General features: G+C 37.5%; 1 protein-coding gene across 2 annotated transcripts in view; it reads right to left on the bottom strand.

Moving 5' to 3' along the window:
• Positions 1 to 5,603: 5,603 nt before the first annotated feature.
• Positions 5,604 to 13,511, bottom strand: part of AKR1D1 (aldo-keto reductase family 1 member D1) — a 42,922-nt gene continuing 35,014 nt past the window's right edge. For both annotated transcript variants that reach the window (XM_047096439.1, XM_047096440.1), the window contains 2 exons: positions 8,224 to 8,306; positions 5,604 to 6,187 (listed from right to left, as the gene is read on the bottom strand). In XM_047096439.1, coding sequence (XP_046952395.1) covers positions 6,145 to 6,187; positions 8,224 to 8,306 — 126 coding nt within the window. In that variant the 3' untranslated portion in view covers positions 5,604 to 6,144. The remainder of the gene's footprint in view (positions 6,188 to 8,223; positions 8,307 to 13,511) is intronic.

Genomic DNA, 13,511 nt, shown 5'->3' with positions numbered 1-13,511 from the left:
GGCTGAAGTCAGACGCTCAACAGACTGCGCCACCCAGGCGCCCCAATTGAACAATTTTATATATCAACCAGTGCTCATCACAAGTGCATTCCTTAATCCTCATCATCTTTTTCACTCATCCCCTCACCCACCTCCCCTCTGGTAACCATCAGTCTGTTCTCTACAGTTAAGGGTCTGTTTCTTGGTTTGTGTGTGTCTCTCTCTCTTTTTTTTTCCCTTTGCTCTTTTATTTCTTAAATTCCACATATGAATGAAATCATATGGTATTTGTCTTCCTCAGGCTTACTTATTTCATGTATATCTCACTGTATTTTTGATTGGTATTTCCCTGATGATAAGTGATATTGAGCATCTTTTCATGTTTCTGTTAGCCATCTGTATGTCTTCTTTGGAAAAATTTCAAATCATGTCTTCTGCTCATTTCTTTTTTTTTTTTTTTTAATGTTTATTATTTATTATTGAGAGAGAGACAAAGAGACAGAGCACAAGCAGGGGAGGGTTAGAGAGAGAGGGAGACACAGAATCTGAAGCAGGCTCCAGGCTCTGAGCTGCCAGCACAAAGCCCGATGCGGGGCTTGAACCCATGAACCGCGAGATCATGACCCGAGCTGAAGTAGGATGCTTAACTGACTGATCCACCCAGGTTCCCCTCTTCTGCCCACTTCCTAACTGGATTATTTATTTTTTGGGTGTTGAGTTTGATAAGTTACTTATAGATTTTGGATACTAACCTTTTGGCAGATATGTCATTTGCAAATATCTTCTCCCATTTTGTTGGTTGCCTTTTAGTTTTTTCGGATGTTTCCTTTGCTGTGCGTAAGCTTTTTATTTTGATGAGGTGTCAGTAGTTCATTTTTGCTTTTGTTTCCCTTGCCTCCAGAGACACGTCTAGTAAGAGGTTGCTGTGGCCTATATCAAAGGGGTTACTGCCTTTAACCTTAAACCTTGATGGTTTCCTGTTTCAAGTGCAGGTCTTTCATTCATTTTGAATTTACTTTTATGTATGGTGTAAGAAAGTGGTCCAGTTTGATTCTTCTGTATGTTGCTGTCCAGGTTTTCCAACACCATTTGTTGAAGAGACTGTCTTTTTTCCACTGGATATTCTTTACTGTTTTGATAGATTAGTTGACCATGCAATGTAGATCCTTTTCTGGGTTTTCTATTCTGTTCCATTGATCTATATATCTGTTTTTGTGCCGGTACTATACTGCCTTGATCACTCCAGACTCTTGAAGTCTGGAATCGTGATGCCTCCAGCTTTGCTTTGCTTTTTCAAAACTGCTTTGGCTATTCAGTATCTTTTGTAGTTCCATACAAATTTTAGGAATGTTTGTTCTAGCTCTATGAAAAATGCTAATGGTATTTTGATAGGGATTGCATTGAATGTGTAGATTGCTTTGGGTGATATAGGCATTTCAACAATATTTGTTCTTCTACTCCATTAGCATGGAACGTTTTTCCATTTCTTTGTGTCTTCCTCAATTTCTTTTATCAGTGTTTTACAGTTTTTAGAATGTAGATCTTTTACCTCTTCGGTTAGGTTTATTCCTAGGTATCATAGTTTTTGGTGAAATTCTAAATGGGATCGATTCCTTGATTTCCCTTTGTGCTGCTTCACTATTGGTGTATAGAAATGCAACAGATATCTGTGTTGATTTTGTGTCCTGCAACTTTACTTAATTTGTGTATCAGTTCTAGCAATTTTTTGGTGGAGTCTTTTGGTTTTCTATACAGTGCATCATGTCATCTGCAAATAGTGAAAATTTGACTTCTTCCTTGCTGATTTGGATGCCTTTTATTTCCTTTTGCTGACTGCTGAGGCTAGGCCTTCCAGTACTATGTTAAATAACAATGGTAAGAGTTGACCTCGGGGTGCCTGGGTGGCTCAGTTGGTTAAGTGCCCGACTTTGGTTCAGGTCATGATCTCACAGTTCGTGGGTTCGAGCCCCGCATCAGGCTCTGTACTGACAGCTGGGAACTGGGAGCCTGCTTCTGATTCTTGTCTCCCTCTCTCTCTGCCCCTCCCCTGCTCATGCTCTGTCTCCCAAAAATAAATAAATGTAAAAAAAAATAGTGGACATCCCTGTCTTGTTCCTGACCATAGAGGAAAAGTTCTCAATTTTTCCCCATTGAGGATGATGTTAGCTGTGGATTTTTCATATATGGCCTTCATGATGTTGAGGTATGTTCCCTCTAACCCTACTTTGTTGAGAGTTTTTATCAAGAATGGATGCTATACTTTGTCAAATGCTTTTTCTGCATCTATTGAGAGGAACATATGCTTGTTTTATTAATATGGTGTACCACATTGATTGATTTGCAAATATTGAACCACCCTTATAGCCCAGAAATAAATCCCACTTGATCATGGTGAGTGATTCTTTTAGTTTACTGTTGTATTCAATTTACCAGATCTTGTTGAGAATTTTTATATCCAATTGCATCAGGGATAATGGCCTGCAGTTCTCTTTATTAGTGGAGTCTTTGTCTGGTTTTGGAATCAGGGTAATACTGGCTTCATAGAATGAGTTTGGAAGTATTACATCCATTTCTATATTTGGAAATATTTGAGAAGAAGAGGTATTAACTCTTCTTTCAATGTTTGGTAGAATTCCTCTGTGAAACCATCTGGCCCCGGACTTCTGTGTATTGGGCAATTTGTGATTACTGATTCAATTTCTTTGCTGGTTATTGATCTGTTCATGTTTTCTGTTTCTTCCTGTTTCAATTTTGGTAGTTTGTATGTTTCTAGGAATTTATCCATTTCTTCCAGGTTATCCAATTTGTTGTCAAATAGCTTTTCATAATATTCTCTTTTAATTGTTTGTACTTCTGTGGGTTTGGTGGTTATTTCTCCTCTCTCATTTGCAATTTTATTTATTTGGGTCCTTTCTCTTTTTGATAAGTCTTACTAGTAAGAAGTTTATCGATTTTGTTAATTTTTTCAAGGAACCAGCTTTTAGTTTCATTGATCAGTTTTACTGTTTCGTTGTTGCTGCTGGTTCTATCACTTATTTCTGCTCTAATCTTTATTATTTGCCTCTTCTACTGACTTTAGGCTTCATTTGTTGTTCTTTTTCTATCTCTTTTAAGTATAAGTTTAGATCGTTTATTTGAGATTTTTCTTGCCTCTTGAGGTAGGCCTGTATTGCTATATAATTCCCTCTTAGTAGAGTTTTTGCTGCATCCTAGGGGTTTGGGATTGTTGTGTTTGCATTTTCATTTGTTTCCATGTATTTTTTTTTAATAACTTGATTTTCTGGTTGACCTATTCATGTTCTTTTTTTTTTTTTTTTTTTAATTTTTTTTTCAACGTTTTTATTTATTTTTTTTTGGGACAGAGAGAGACAGAGCATGAACGGGGGAGGGGCAGAGAGAGAGGGAGACACAGAATCGGAAGCAGGCTCCAGGCTCTGAGCCATCAGCCCAGAGCTTGACGCGGGGCTCGAACTCATGGACCGCGAGATCGTGACCTGGCTGAAGTCGGACGCTTAACCGACTGCGCCACCCAGGCGCCCCTACCTATTCATGTTCTTTAACCTCCCTCTTGACTGAGGAATGGTGTATTTGTTTGCTAGGGCTGCTATAACGAAGTGCCACAAACCAAGTGGCTTAAACAACAGAAATATATCATCTCACAGTTCTGGAGGCCAGAAGCCTGAGATCAAGGTGTCACCAGGGTTAGTTCCTTCTAAGGGCTGTGAGGGAGAATCTGTTACACACCTCTCTGCTACCTTCAGGTGGTTTGCTGGAAAGGTTTAGGATTCTTTTACTTGTAAAAGCATCACCCTGATCTCTGCCTTGATCTGTACATAGTGTTTTCCCTGTATGTTGTCTGTGTCCAAATTTTCCTTTTTTATAAGGCACCAGTCATACTGGATTAGGGGCCACCCTACTCTATTATGACCATATTGTAACAAATTACATACGCAATGACACTATTTCCAAATAAGGTCACATTCTGAGGTGCTAGGGACTATGACTTTAACGTTTGAATTTTGAGGGGAGGAGTGGGGATGAAATTCATCCCAAAATAGATGGGAAGCTTGAGAGGGATGAGAGCATAGGAAGAGGTGACATATGCAGAAACTCATATCAGACTGTCACTCTTTCCTGACCTTCCTGTTTTAAGTCTCCAACTCTTTCCCCCCATCTCTGTTATAACTAAGATAGGGTTCCACTCTTCTAATCTTAAGACATATTTTTTCCTCCTGAAAAATTGCAGGACTCTTTCTCAATGCCTTTATTTTAAAAATGGTTTGTTAGGTATGGTCCCTCCTCCACACCAGCCTCCCAAAATATTTTGAAGAAGTTTGATATCAGGCAACAGGGCTTAAGTTTCTGTTCTTGCACTGATACCCCTATTTCTTCCTTCTTCCCAGTGCTAAATGCCCAGTAAGAACTTAATCAAAGGTTTTTTGTTTTTTTTGTTTTTTAACTGAATTGAATTCAGATAATTTTTCCCCTTCCCTGCCTTTAGGAACAAAATGGAGATTCATGAGGTACAATAAGTCATCACATTTTATAATTTCTTGTAAACAAAATACTTTCCAGAAGACAGCATTATATTAGAATCAGTGGAAACAGTGAGTATAGATCAAATTTTCTTGATAATTTCTCAGAAATGTATGTTTTCAGGTCACTGAAGATTATCTGTAAGCAATTGGTCTTGAAAGACATAATTTTTGAAGCACTCTCTTGGCTTGTGAGAGTGACTTAATATGAATGAAAAGAAAGACATTGCTCTAGTTGAATTGAAAATCAGTACATCTCTATTGCAGAATTCCAATAATCTTCTCACTCAAATATTAAAAATTTACATATAGTATAATTAATAGTGTACTTTTGAACTTGCTAGCTTCTTGAAATTCAGTTATTCCAATAACACTTTCAAAGTACTAAATATAATAATTTTTTCATAGTTTATTTATTTTGAGAGAGAAAGAGAGCACGAGTGGGGTAGGGGCAGAGAAAGGGAGGGAGAATTCCAATCAGGCTCCATGCTGTAAGTGCAGAGGCTGATGTGGGGCTCGAACCCATGAACTGTGAGATCATGACCCAAACTGAGATCCAGAATCAGATGCTTAACTGACTGAGCCACCCAGTCACCCCTAAGTACAAAAATTTTATAAAGCCCTTTTAAACTTTAATTTAATTTAATTTAATTTAATTTAATTTAATTTAATTTAAAGGTTTTATTTTTAAGTAATCTCTACACCCAATGTGGGACTTGAACTCACAACCCTGAGATCAAGAGTCACACACTGCACTGATTGAGCCATCCAGGCACTCCTAAAGTGTCCTTTTTGAATGTCTTCTTTTAAAATAATCATCTTCGGATTATTTTATGATTCAGGATTTTATTTGTATATGTTGGTTGTCTCAAGCCACTTCACATAATGATGTTTATAGGATGAGTAGAGCAAGAGTAATAGGCAGTGTAAGTATGGATCACTAGTTATGTTCACACACAAGCCCTTGAAAGCATGCAAGAGAGAACAAGCAATTATCAATCCCTCAAACTGGGTAAAAGCTAAACTAACCCCCATTGGGTGGAAACAAACAACTAAATCATTGTGTCTTCGGTGACCACTGTGCTGTTTAATTAGCTCTATTTTAAGACTTTTCTACACTTAGCCCCTTCTCTTTATACAAGGTGTAGCAAATCACTTCCTTGTTAATAATGCATGTGTGGATCTTATCTTGGCAGTGTCTAGATTACAGTCAGTGTTCCAAATCATCAAGGTCATTGTCAGCACTGGCTTGTGCCAGCTCTCCACCCTCTTTGTTGTCCTGTTAACTGCTAAAGTAAGGAGTTCAGACTTAATGGCAGTAATCAGATTCATGGGTTTCTTATCATCATATATTACCTCTGAAATCTCTCCTAAAGCCTAATGTCTTTCTGTCAGGAACCCAGAAGACCTTGATCTAATAAAATATTAGCTTATGGTTTCCAAACAATTATCTCAACATATTTAAACATCTTTTTCTTTACATACCTAAGCCAAAGTTATTTATCCTGCACAAAACTTGATAGAGTGTTAACATCAACACACCACTTAAGGATAGTAAAACCTTTTCATTTCTACATCTAAGGTTCTGGCGTGCATGGGAGGGAAAAATCCATTCAAGGGCACTCTGAAGTCAGTATTCCTCATGAAATGGGTATTCGGGATGATCACACCACCTGTCAAAACAATTCCCCAAAGAAAAAGTTCACTGTAAACGTTGCACAGCTGTCTGTTACTAGCATCCCTTGACGGTTTCACAGTCCCCTCCCTCTCTCCTTAATTCATTCCTTCTCTGTTCTCACCCAGTCTCTTATTTTCCCTTGAGCCATCGTCTTTTACTGAAGCCCAGGATAGCATTCTGGGTTGGGTGTGTGTGTGTGTGTGTGTGTGTGTGTGTGTGTGTGCGCGCGCGCGCCTGCCCATGGGTTCTTGTGCCCCTTCTCAACTCCTTCCTCCCTTCTGCTGTTTTGACACAGGCCTTCTATTCCAGTGATCTACATAAACATTTCTCCTCAAAATTCTATTACCCATCAGCGTCACTCTCTTCTCAGAGGTTTTACCTGCCCTTCTCACTAGACCTCCTGAGAATCAAAAGTCTGAGATCTAGTAAAGTGATCAGTGAAGTAAATTTCTATGATAATGAATGTATCTCTTAAATAACAATGACGGAACAGTCAGTAAAAAAAGACTGGCATGTGTATGTGCCTGCCATGACCATGTCTAAGATTCAATTCTCTGTTTCTCTGCAAGTATTACGAGCTTCATTTTTTTATTTTACCTTTTTTTAAGTAGGCTTCATGCCTAGCATGGATCCCAACATGGGGCTCGAAATCATGACTGTGAGAACAAGACCTGAGCTGAGGTCAAAAGTCAGATACTTAACCGACTAAGCCACCTAGGTGCCCCAAGTACTGTGAGCTTTAAATTAAAATATTAATGTCAATGTCAAATCAAAGACCGACTGGATGAAAAACAGAAGAATCATGGCCTAGCATCCCTAAATTGTACATTTTTATGATCAGTGAAACCTAACGTTTGTTTCTCTTTGCTGATTTTTCTAGTTATTTCCTGATGAGTTATTTTCCCAGTGTAGCTGGAATTAGATAATAAATATGTCAAATGTCAAACTAAATAATGTCACCAACTATAAAAAAAAATCAGTACAATGGATTGACTATCTCTTACTGTCTTTTCTTAATTTAATGATATTTATTCAATACAAATAGTTTATCTTCAACAGCTATTAATTAACCCATAAGTATTTGTTAGGTCTATGTTTATGTTTACTATTTTATTCCCAAGGCTAGGTGGTACCTTTTGATGTTGAATAATGTTTTACCCTGGAAAATTCACATTAGGAGGCTGTTGTATTAATTCAGAAATTGATTAAAAAATGTGATATTAGCATAGTTAGTGTACTTTCTGACTCACAAAAAATAGTAGGACCAATAAGATAAGTGTTCAAACTATATGAACTATCTTAATGAGCATTTTCTAAATGCTCACTTAGATTACAGATTACTAGTGAGGAATACTAATGAATAAAGGAAAAAAATGTGTATATATAAACATGTGTGTATATATATGTGTATATATATATGTATATACATACACTATATATGTATGAACTATATTGTTTTGTTATTTTAAAGGCCCTATACTATTTAGAAAATAAAGGGCTACTTCAGTTGATTGGCTGAATTTAGCAACATTTTGAAGGAGTGTAAGGATTTTGCTTGTGGGAATCAGCTAATAGGTGGACTTAGAAGCTCCAAATCTCATAGGCAGCCATTTAACTAAAACTCTAGGTTTTTAGTTTCTTACATGGTATTCTTTCTACTATACTATTCTCTTTCTTTTTTGTCGATAAGTTTGCTCTACGTTATGTATCACTTGATATTTAGGAAAAAATAAATAGGTTTGAATATTTGTGTTGCTGTTGTATTAACATATATACACTTGATGACTTAATTCTCTTCAAGATATTTAGCCTGCTATGCCTTAACCTAAGTCATGGGATGTCATAAATGCCAGAAATCTTATAAGTAAAACTATAGATTTGTAGGAAGTTCCTAGAGCGAATGTAATTTACCCAGACCTGTTTAATATTCAGAACATGCTGCCCACTGGCCTTTACCCCTGTGATTTCTATAGACCCAGAACAATCTAAAATCACTGGGCAGTACTTGATGGGTGGTCCCCCTGAACTCACATGAGCATCTCCACGAAGCGGACATTTTTATTCAAGGCCTCGATGGCCTTCATTTCTTCTTCTGTGAGAGAAAAGTCAAAGATCTGAAATAACAGAAGTAAAAGATATTTTTGAAGAGAGAAAATGGGTCAAGCCTGGGATCAGGGAGTGGGGCCAGCCATGGGAGCTCTTCAAAAATTTATGAACATCTTTAAAAGAATTATTCACCATGATCAAGTAGGATTTATTCCTGGGCTGCAAGGGTGGTTGCAAATCAATCAATGTGATACACCACATTAATAAAAGAAAGGGTATGAATCACATGATCCTCTCAATAGACGCAGAAAAAGCATTTGACAAAGTACAACATCCATTCATGATAAAAACCTTCAACAAAGTAGGCTTAGAGGGAACATAGCTCAACATCATAAAAGCCATATACAAAAAACCACAGCTAATATCATCCTCAAAGGGGAAAAATTGAGAGCTTTTCCCCTATAGTCAGACAAGGGTGTCCACTCTCACCACTGTTATTTGACATAGTACTGGGAGTCCTAGCCTCAGCAATAAGGCAATGAAAAGAAACAGAAATCATCCAAATTAGCAGGGAAAGAGTCAAACTTTGACTCTTTACAGATGACATGATACTCTATATAGAAAACCAAAAAATTCTTCCCCAAAACTGCTAGCATCGATATGTGAATTTAGTAAAGTCACAGGATTCAAAATCAATGTGCAGAAATCTGTTGCATCTCTAAATACCAACAACAAAGCACAAAAAGAAATCAAGGAATCAATCCCATTTGTAAGTGCGCCCCAAACCATAAGATGCCTAGGAAGAAACCTACCCAAAGAGGTAAAAGATCTGTACTCTGAACACTATAAAACACTGATGAAAGAAATGGATGAAGACACAAAGAAATGGAAAAACATTCCATGCCAATGGATTAAAAGAATAAATATTGTTAAAATCCCTATATCACCCAAAGCAATCTACACATTCAATGCAATTCCCATCAAAATACCATCAGCATTTTTCATAGAACTAGAACAAACATTCCTAAAATTTGTATGGAACCACAAAAGACCCTGAAATAGACAAAGCAATTTTGAAAAAGAAAAGCAGAGCTGGAGGCATCACAATTCCAGACTTTAAGAGCTACGTTACAGGGGCGCCTGGGTGACTCAGCCAGTTAAGCTTCTGACTCTTGGTTTCAGCTCAGATCATGATCTCGCACTTCGTGGGTTCAAGCCCTGGGTCAGGCTCTGAGCTGACAGCGTGGAGCCTGCTTGGGATCTTCTCTCTCTCTGACCCTCCCGCTCTCTCTCTCTCTCAAAATAAAAAACTTAAAAAAAAAAAAGCTATATTACAAAGCTGTAGTGATTAAGACAGTATAGTACTGTCATAAAATGGAATAGAATAGAAAACCCAGAAAGGACCCACACTATAGGGCAACTAATCTGACAAAACAGAAAATAATATCCAATAGAAAAAAGACAGTCTTTTCGACAAATGGTATTGGGAAAACTGGACCACTTGACATCGCACACAAAAGTAAATTCAGAATGGATGAAAGACCTACATGTGAGACAGGAAACCATCAAAATCCTGAAGGAGAACACAGGCGTAAACCCATTGACATTGGCTGTAGTAACTTCTTACTAGACACGTCTCTAGAGGCAAGGGAAACAAAAGCAAAAGTAAGCTATAGGGGCCTCATCAAAATAAAAAGCTTCTGCACAGCAAAGGAAACAATCAACAAAACTAAAAGGCAACTGACAGAATGGGAGAAGATATTTGCAAACGACCCATCTGATCAACGGTTAGTATCCACAATCAGTAAAGAACTTATCAAACTTAACACCCCCAAAAAACTAGTCATCCACTTAAAAAATGGGCAGAAGATACGATCTGACATTTTTTTCCAAAGAAGACATACAGATGGCTAACGGGTACATGAAAAGATGCTCAACATCACTCATCACCAGGGAAATGCAAATCAAAACCACAATGAGCTATTTCCTCACACCTGTCAGAATGACTAAAATTAACAACATGGGAAACAACAGATGTTGGTGAGAATGAGAAGAAAGGGGAACCCTCTTGCACTGTCGGGGGGAGTGCAAACTGGTGCAGCCATTCCGGAAAACAGTATGGAGGTTCCTCAAAAAGTTAAAAATAGAACTATCTTATGACCCAGAAATTGCACTACTAGGTATTTATACAAAGGATAAAAACATACTGATTTAAAGGGGCACACGCACCTTGATGTTTATAGCAGTGTTATTAATAAACAGCCAAAAAAACCTCCAAAAAACAAAAAAAACTAAAAAAACAAAAACAACAGCCAAATTATGGAAAGAGCCTAAATGTCTGTCAACTGATGAATGAAAGAAGAAAATGTGAGATATGTGTAATGGAATATTACTCAGCCATCAAAAAGAATGAAATCTTGCCATTTGCAATGACATGGATGGAGCTATAGGGTATTATGGTAAGTGAAATAAGTCAGAGAAAGACATATACCATATGATGTCACTCACATGTGAAGTTTAAGAAAGAAAACAGCAAAACAGATGAACCTGCGGGCTGGGGGGAAAAAATCAGGAAACAGACTCTTAACTATAGAGAACAAACTGAGGGTTGATCGACGGAGGTGTGGGGGGGGATGGACTAGATGAGTGATGGGGATTAAGGAGGGCACTTGGGATACACACTGGGTGTTATATGTAAATGAGGAATCCCTAAATCCTACTTCTGAAACCAATATTACACTGTATGTTAACTAACTAGAACGTAAATTTAAAAACCAATACAAAGATTGTTAATTTGTTTCTTTCAGTTCTGTCAGGTGTTTCAGTTCTTCACTTCTGTTGAAACTCTGTTATTTAGTGACAAACACATAAAAGATTTTTTTAAGGCTTTTTTTTTCTTTTTCTTTCTTTTTTTTTTTTTTTTTTTTTTTTTTTTTGAGAGCAGGGGAGGGCAGAGAGAGAAAATCCCAAGCAGGCTCTGTGACGTCAGCACAGAGCCCAGTAAGGGACTCAATCTCATGAACTGTGAGATCATGACCTGAGCCGAAATCAAGAGTGGAACACTTAACCAACTGAGCCCCCCAGGCATCCCAAAAGACTTTACGTCAAACAGAAATTTATGACTGTCTGCAAATGAGGAAGAAGTTGGGCTGGTGCTGGGGGGCCACACCCAACATGGGATTCTATTCTTTGTCTTAGAAATACCCCTGATGGAGTCATCGTGAGGGACATTCCAAATGCTCTGCAACAACACGTGTTTAGGACGTGTTAGGACTCTTAAAATTCCACGAGTGAAGAATTTTTTATTGTTTCTGGATATTATGCTGAACTTCCTATTCTGGACTATGGCCTCTGTGCTGTGTTTTTAAAAATATTCCCTAGTCTCTAAATTTGCTTATGTACTTTTTAACTTTTAATTAAAAAAAATAAGTTTATTTATTTTTTGGAGAGAGAGCATACGTGGGCATAAGCGGGGGAGGGGCCGAGAGCGAGGGAGACAGAAATCTAAGCAGGCTCCTCACTGTCAGCACAGAGCCTGACTTAAGGCTCTAACTCACAGACCATGAGATCAACCAAGAGTCAGACACTTGACCAACTGAGCCCCCCAGGCGCCCCCATGCTGCCATTCTTTTTTTTTTTTTAATTTTATTTTTTATTTTTTAAAATTTACATCCGAATTAGTTAGCCCACGCTGCCATTCTTAAAGACCATGCTTCAGAGTTTTAGGAGTAAGTCTCCCCACAGCACTTGCTGACAGCTGCAAAATAATCTCATTTTCCTTCAGGAAGTGTTCCTCTTCATGGATGGGTTTCTGTACCTCAGGCCTAGAGTCCGTCTGATAAACTCCAGGGTGCTGGGCGCATCTCTTCCCCCTCCGGGTTGCTCACCTGAACTTTTAATTTGATTTGTTTTGGGGTGCCTGGGTGGCTCAGTCAGTTGAGCGTCAGACTTCGGCTCAGGTCATGATCTCACGGTTGGTGGGTTCGAGCCCAGCGTCCAGCTCTATGCTGACAGCTCAGAACCTGGAACCTGCTTCGGATTCATTGTCTCCCTTTCTCTCTCTCTGCCCCTCCTCTGCTCATGCTCTGTCTCTCTCTCTGTCTCTCAAAAATGAGTAAACATTTAAGAAATTTTAATTTGCTTTGTTTTAGACTCAATCATTTCTCTCATCATTTTTAAATGTCATCTTCTACCTTTTAAATATATTACATTTTCATTGTTTTATTTTAGCTTGCACACTTTATGCTCTGGTTTTATAACTGTTCTTTATTTACATTTCAATATTTAACTTTAGCTTATTTACATTTTTAACATTTGTTTTGATTATAATTATCTTCTACTTATTGTTTTATCTCGCTATCCCTTAACTTTTATTTTAGTAATTTACATTTATAAGTTTTAATTATATAATACATAAATATATGCTTTTTTGTAAAAATTAAAACACCAAAGAAGCATATGGACATGTATGAAATAAGTGGAAGGTCTCCTTCTTACCTACCACCCCAGTCCTATTCTTCATCCCAGACATTTCTTCCAAACATTCAGCACACTAAGAGCAAAATGCAATTGTATCATATCTTTTTTGCAGACTAATGCAACTTTCTTTCATTCATATAATATGTCTTGGTTATCTATTCTGTCAAAATACATAGATTGACTTTGTACATAGATTGTAACTACTGCATTCGTTATAGATATAACCTGATTTACCTAATCATTTCCCCGATGGATTACTTCCCAGTGCTCTTTTCAGGGAATTTCTTTCTTTGATTATTTATCATCCAAGTATTGAGTTTATGAGATTGTGTAAGGAATCACAACTTTGCATAACATAGAAACGGTCATGACTGGGCCAGTCACTTACAAAATAAATCCTTACTCAAACTTCCTTTTTGCTTAACATTAGGCCCACTTTTTAAGTGTTGGTGAGTCATTTTCCGACTCCAGTGAATATGTAACGTAAAGCAAAGTCACAAATCTTGCCAAAGATGCAGGATTTCATGAAGTCATTGACAGCGATCTTGGAGGTTTGCTCTAACTACAGGCAAAGTCTTTTTCAAATAGGAATTTAATGCAGTTAAAAACTACTTTGGTAGATATATCAAAAGAATGATCTGAAAGAAAAAGCCAAAGGATTAATAATCTCCTTCATATGAAGCTCTGTGAAATTTTACCAGAATTATTCTCTTTATAATCACTTAGCAAAAACCTTTGTGAAGAATGTCAAGAATGTCACATTCTGTTATCATGTAATTTTGTCAAGCATATTT

This window comes from Lynx rufus, unplaced genomic scaffold (assembly GCF_022079265.1).
Source record: "Lynx rufus isolate CCGP_SWC_20201006 ecotype Redwood Valley unplaced genomic scaffold, mLynRuf1.p SCAF_4, whole genome shotgun sequence".
NCBI lineage: Eukaryota > Metazoa > Chordata > Mammalia > Carnivora > Felidae > Lynx > Lynx rufus.
The sequence above is the reverse complement of the archived record's forward strand: the minus strand, read 5'-3'. Positions and strand labels throughout refer to the sequence as shown.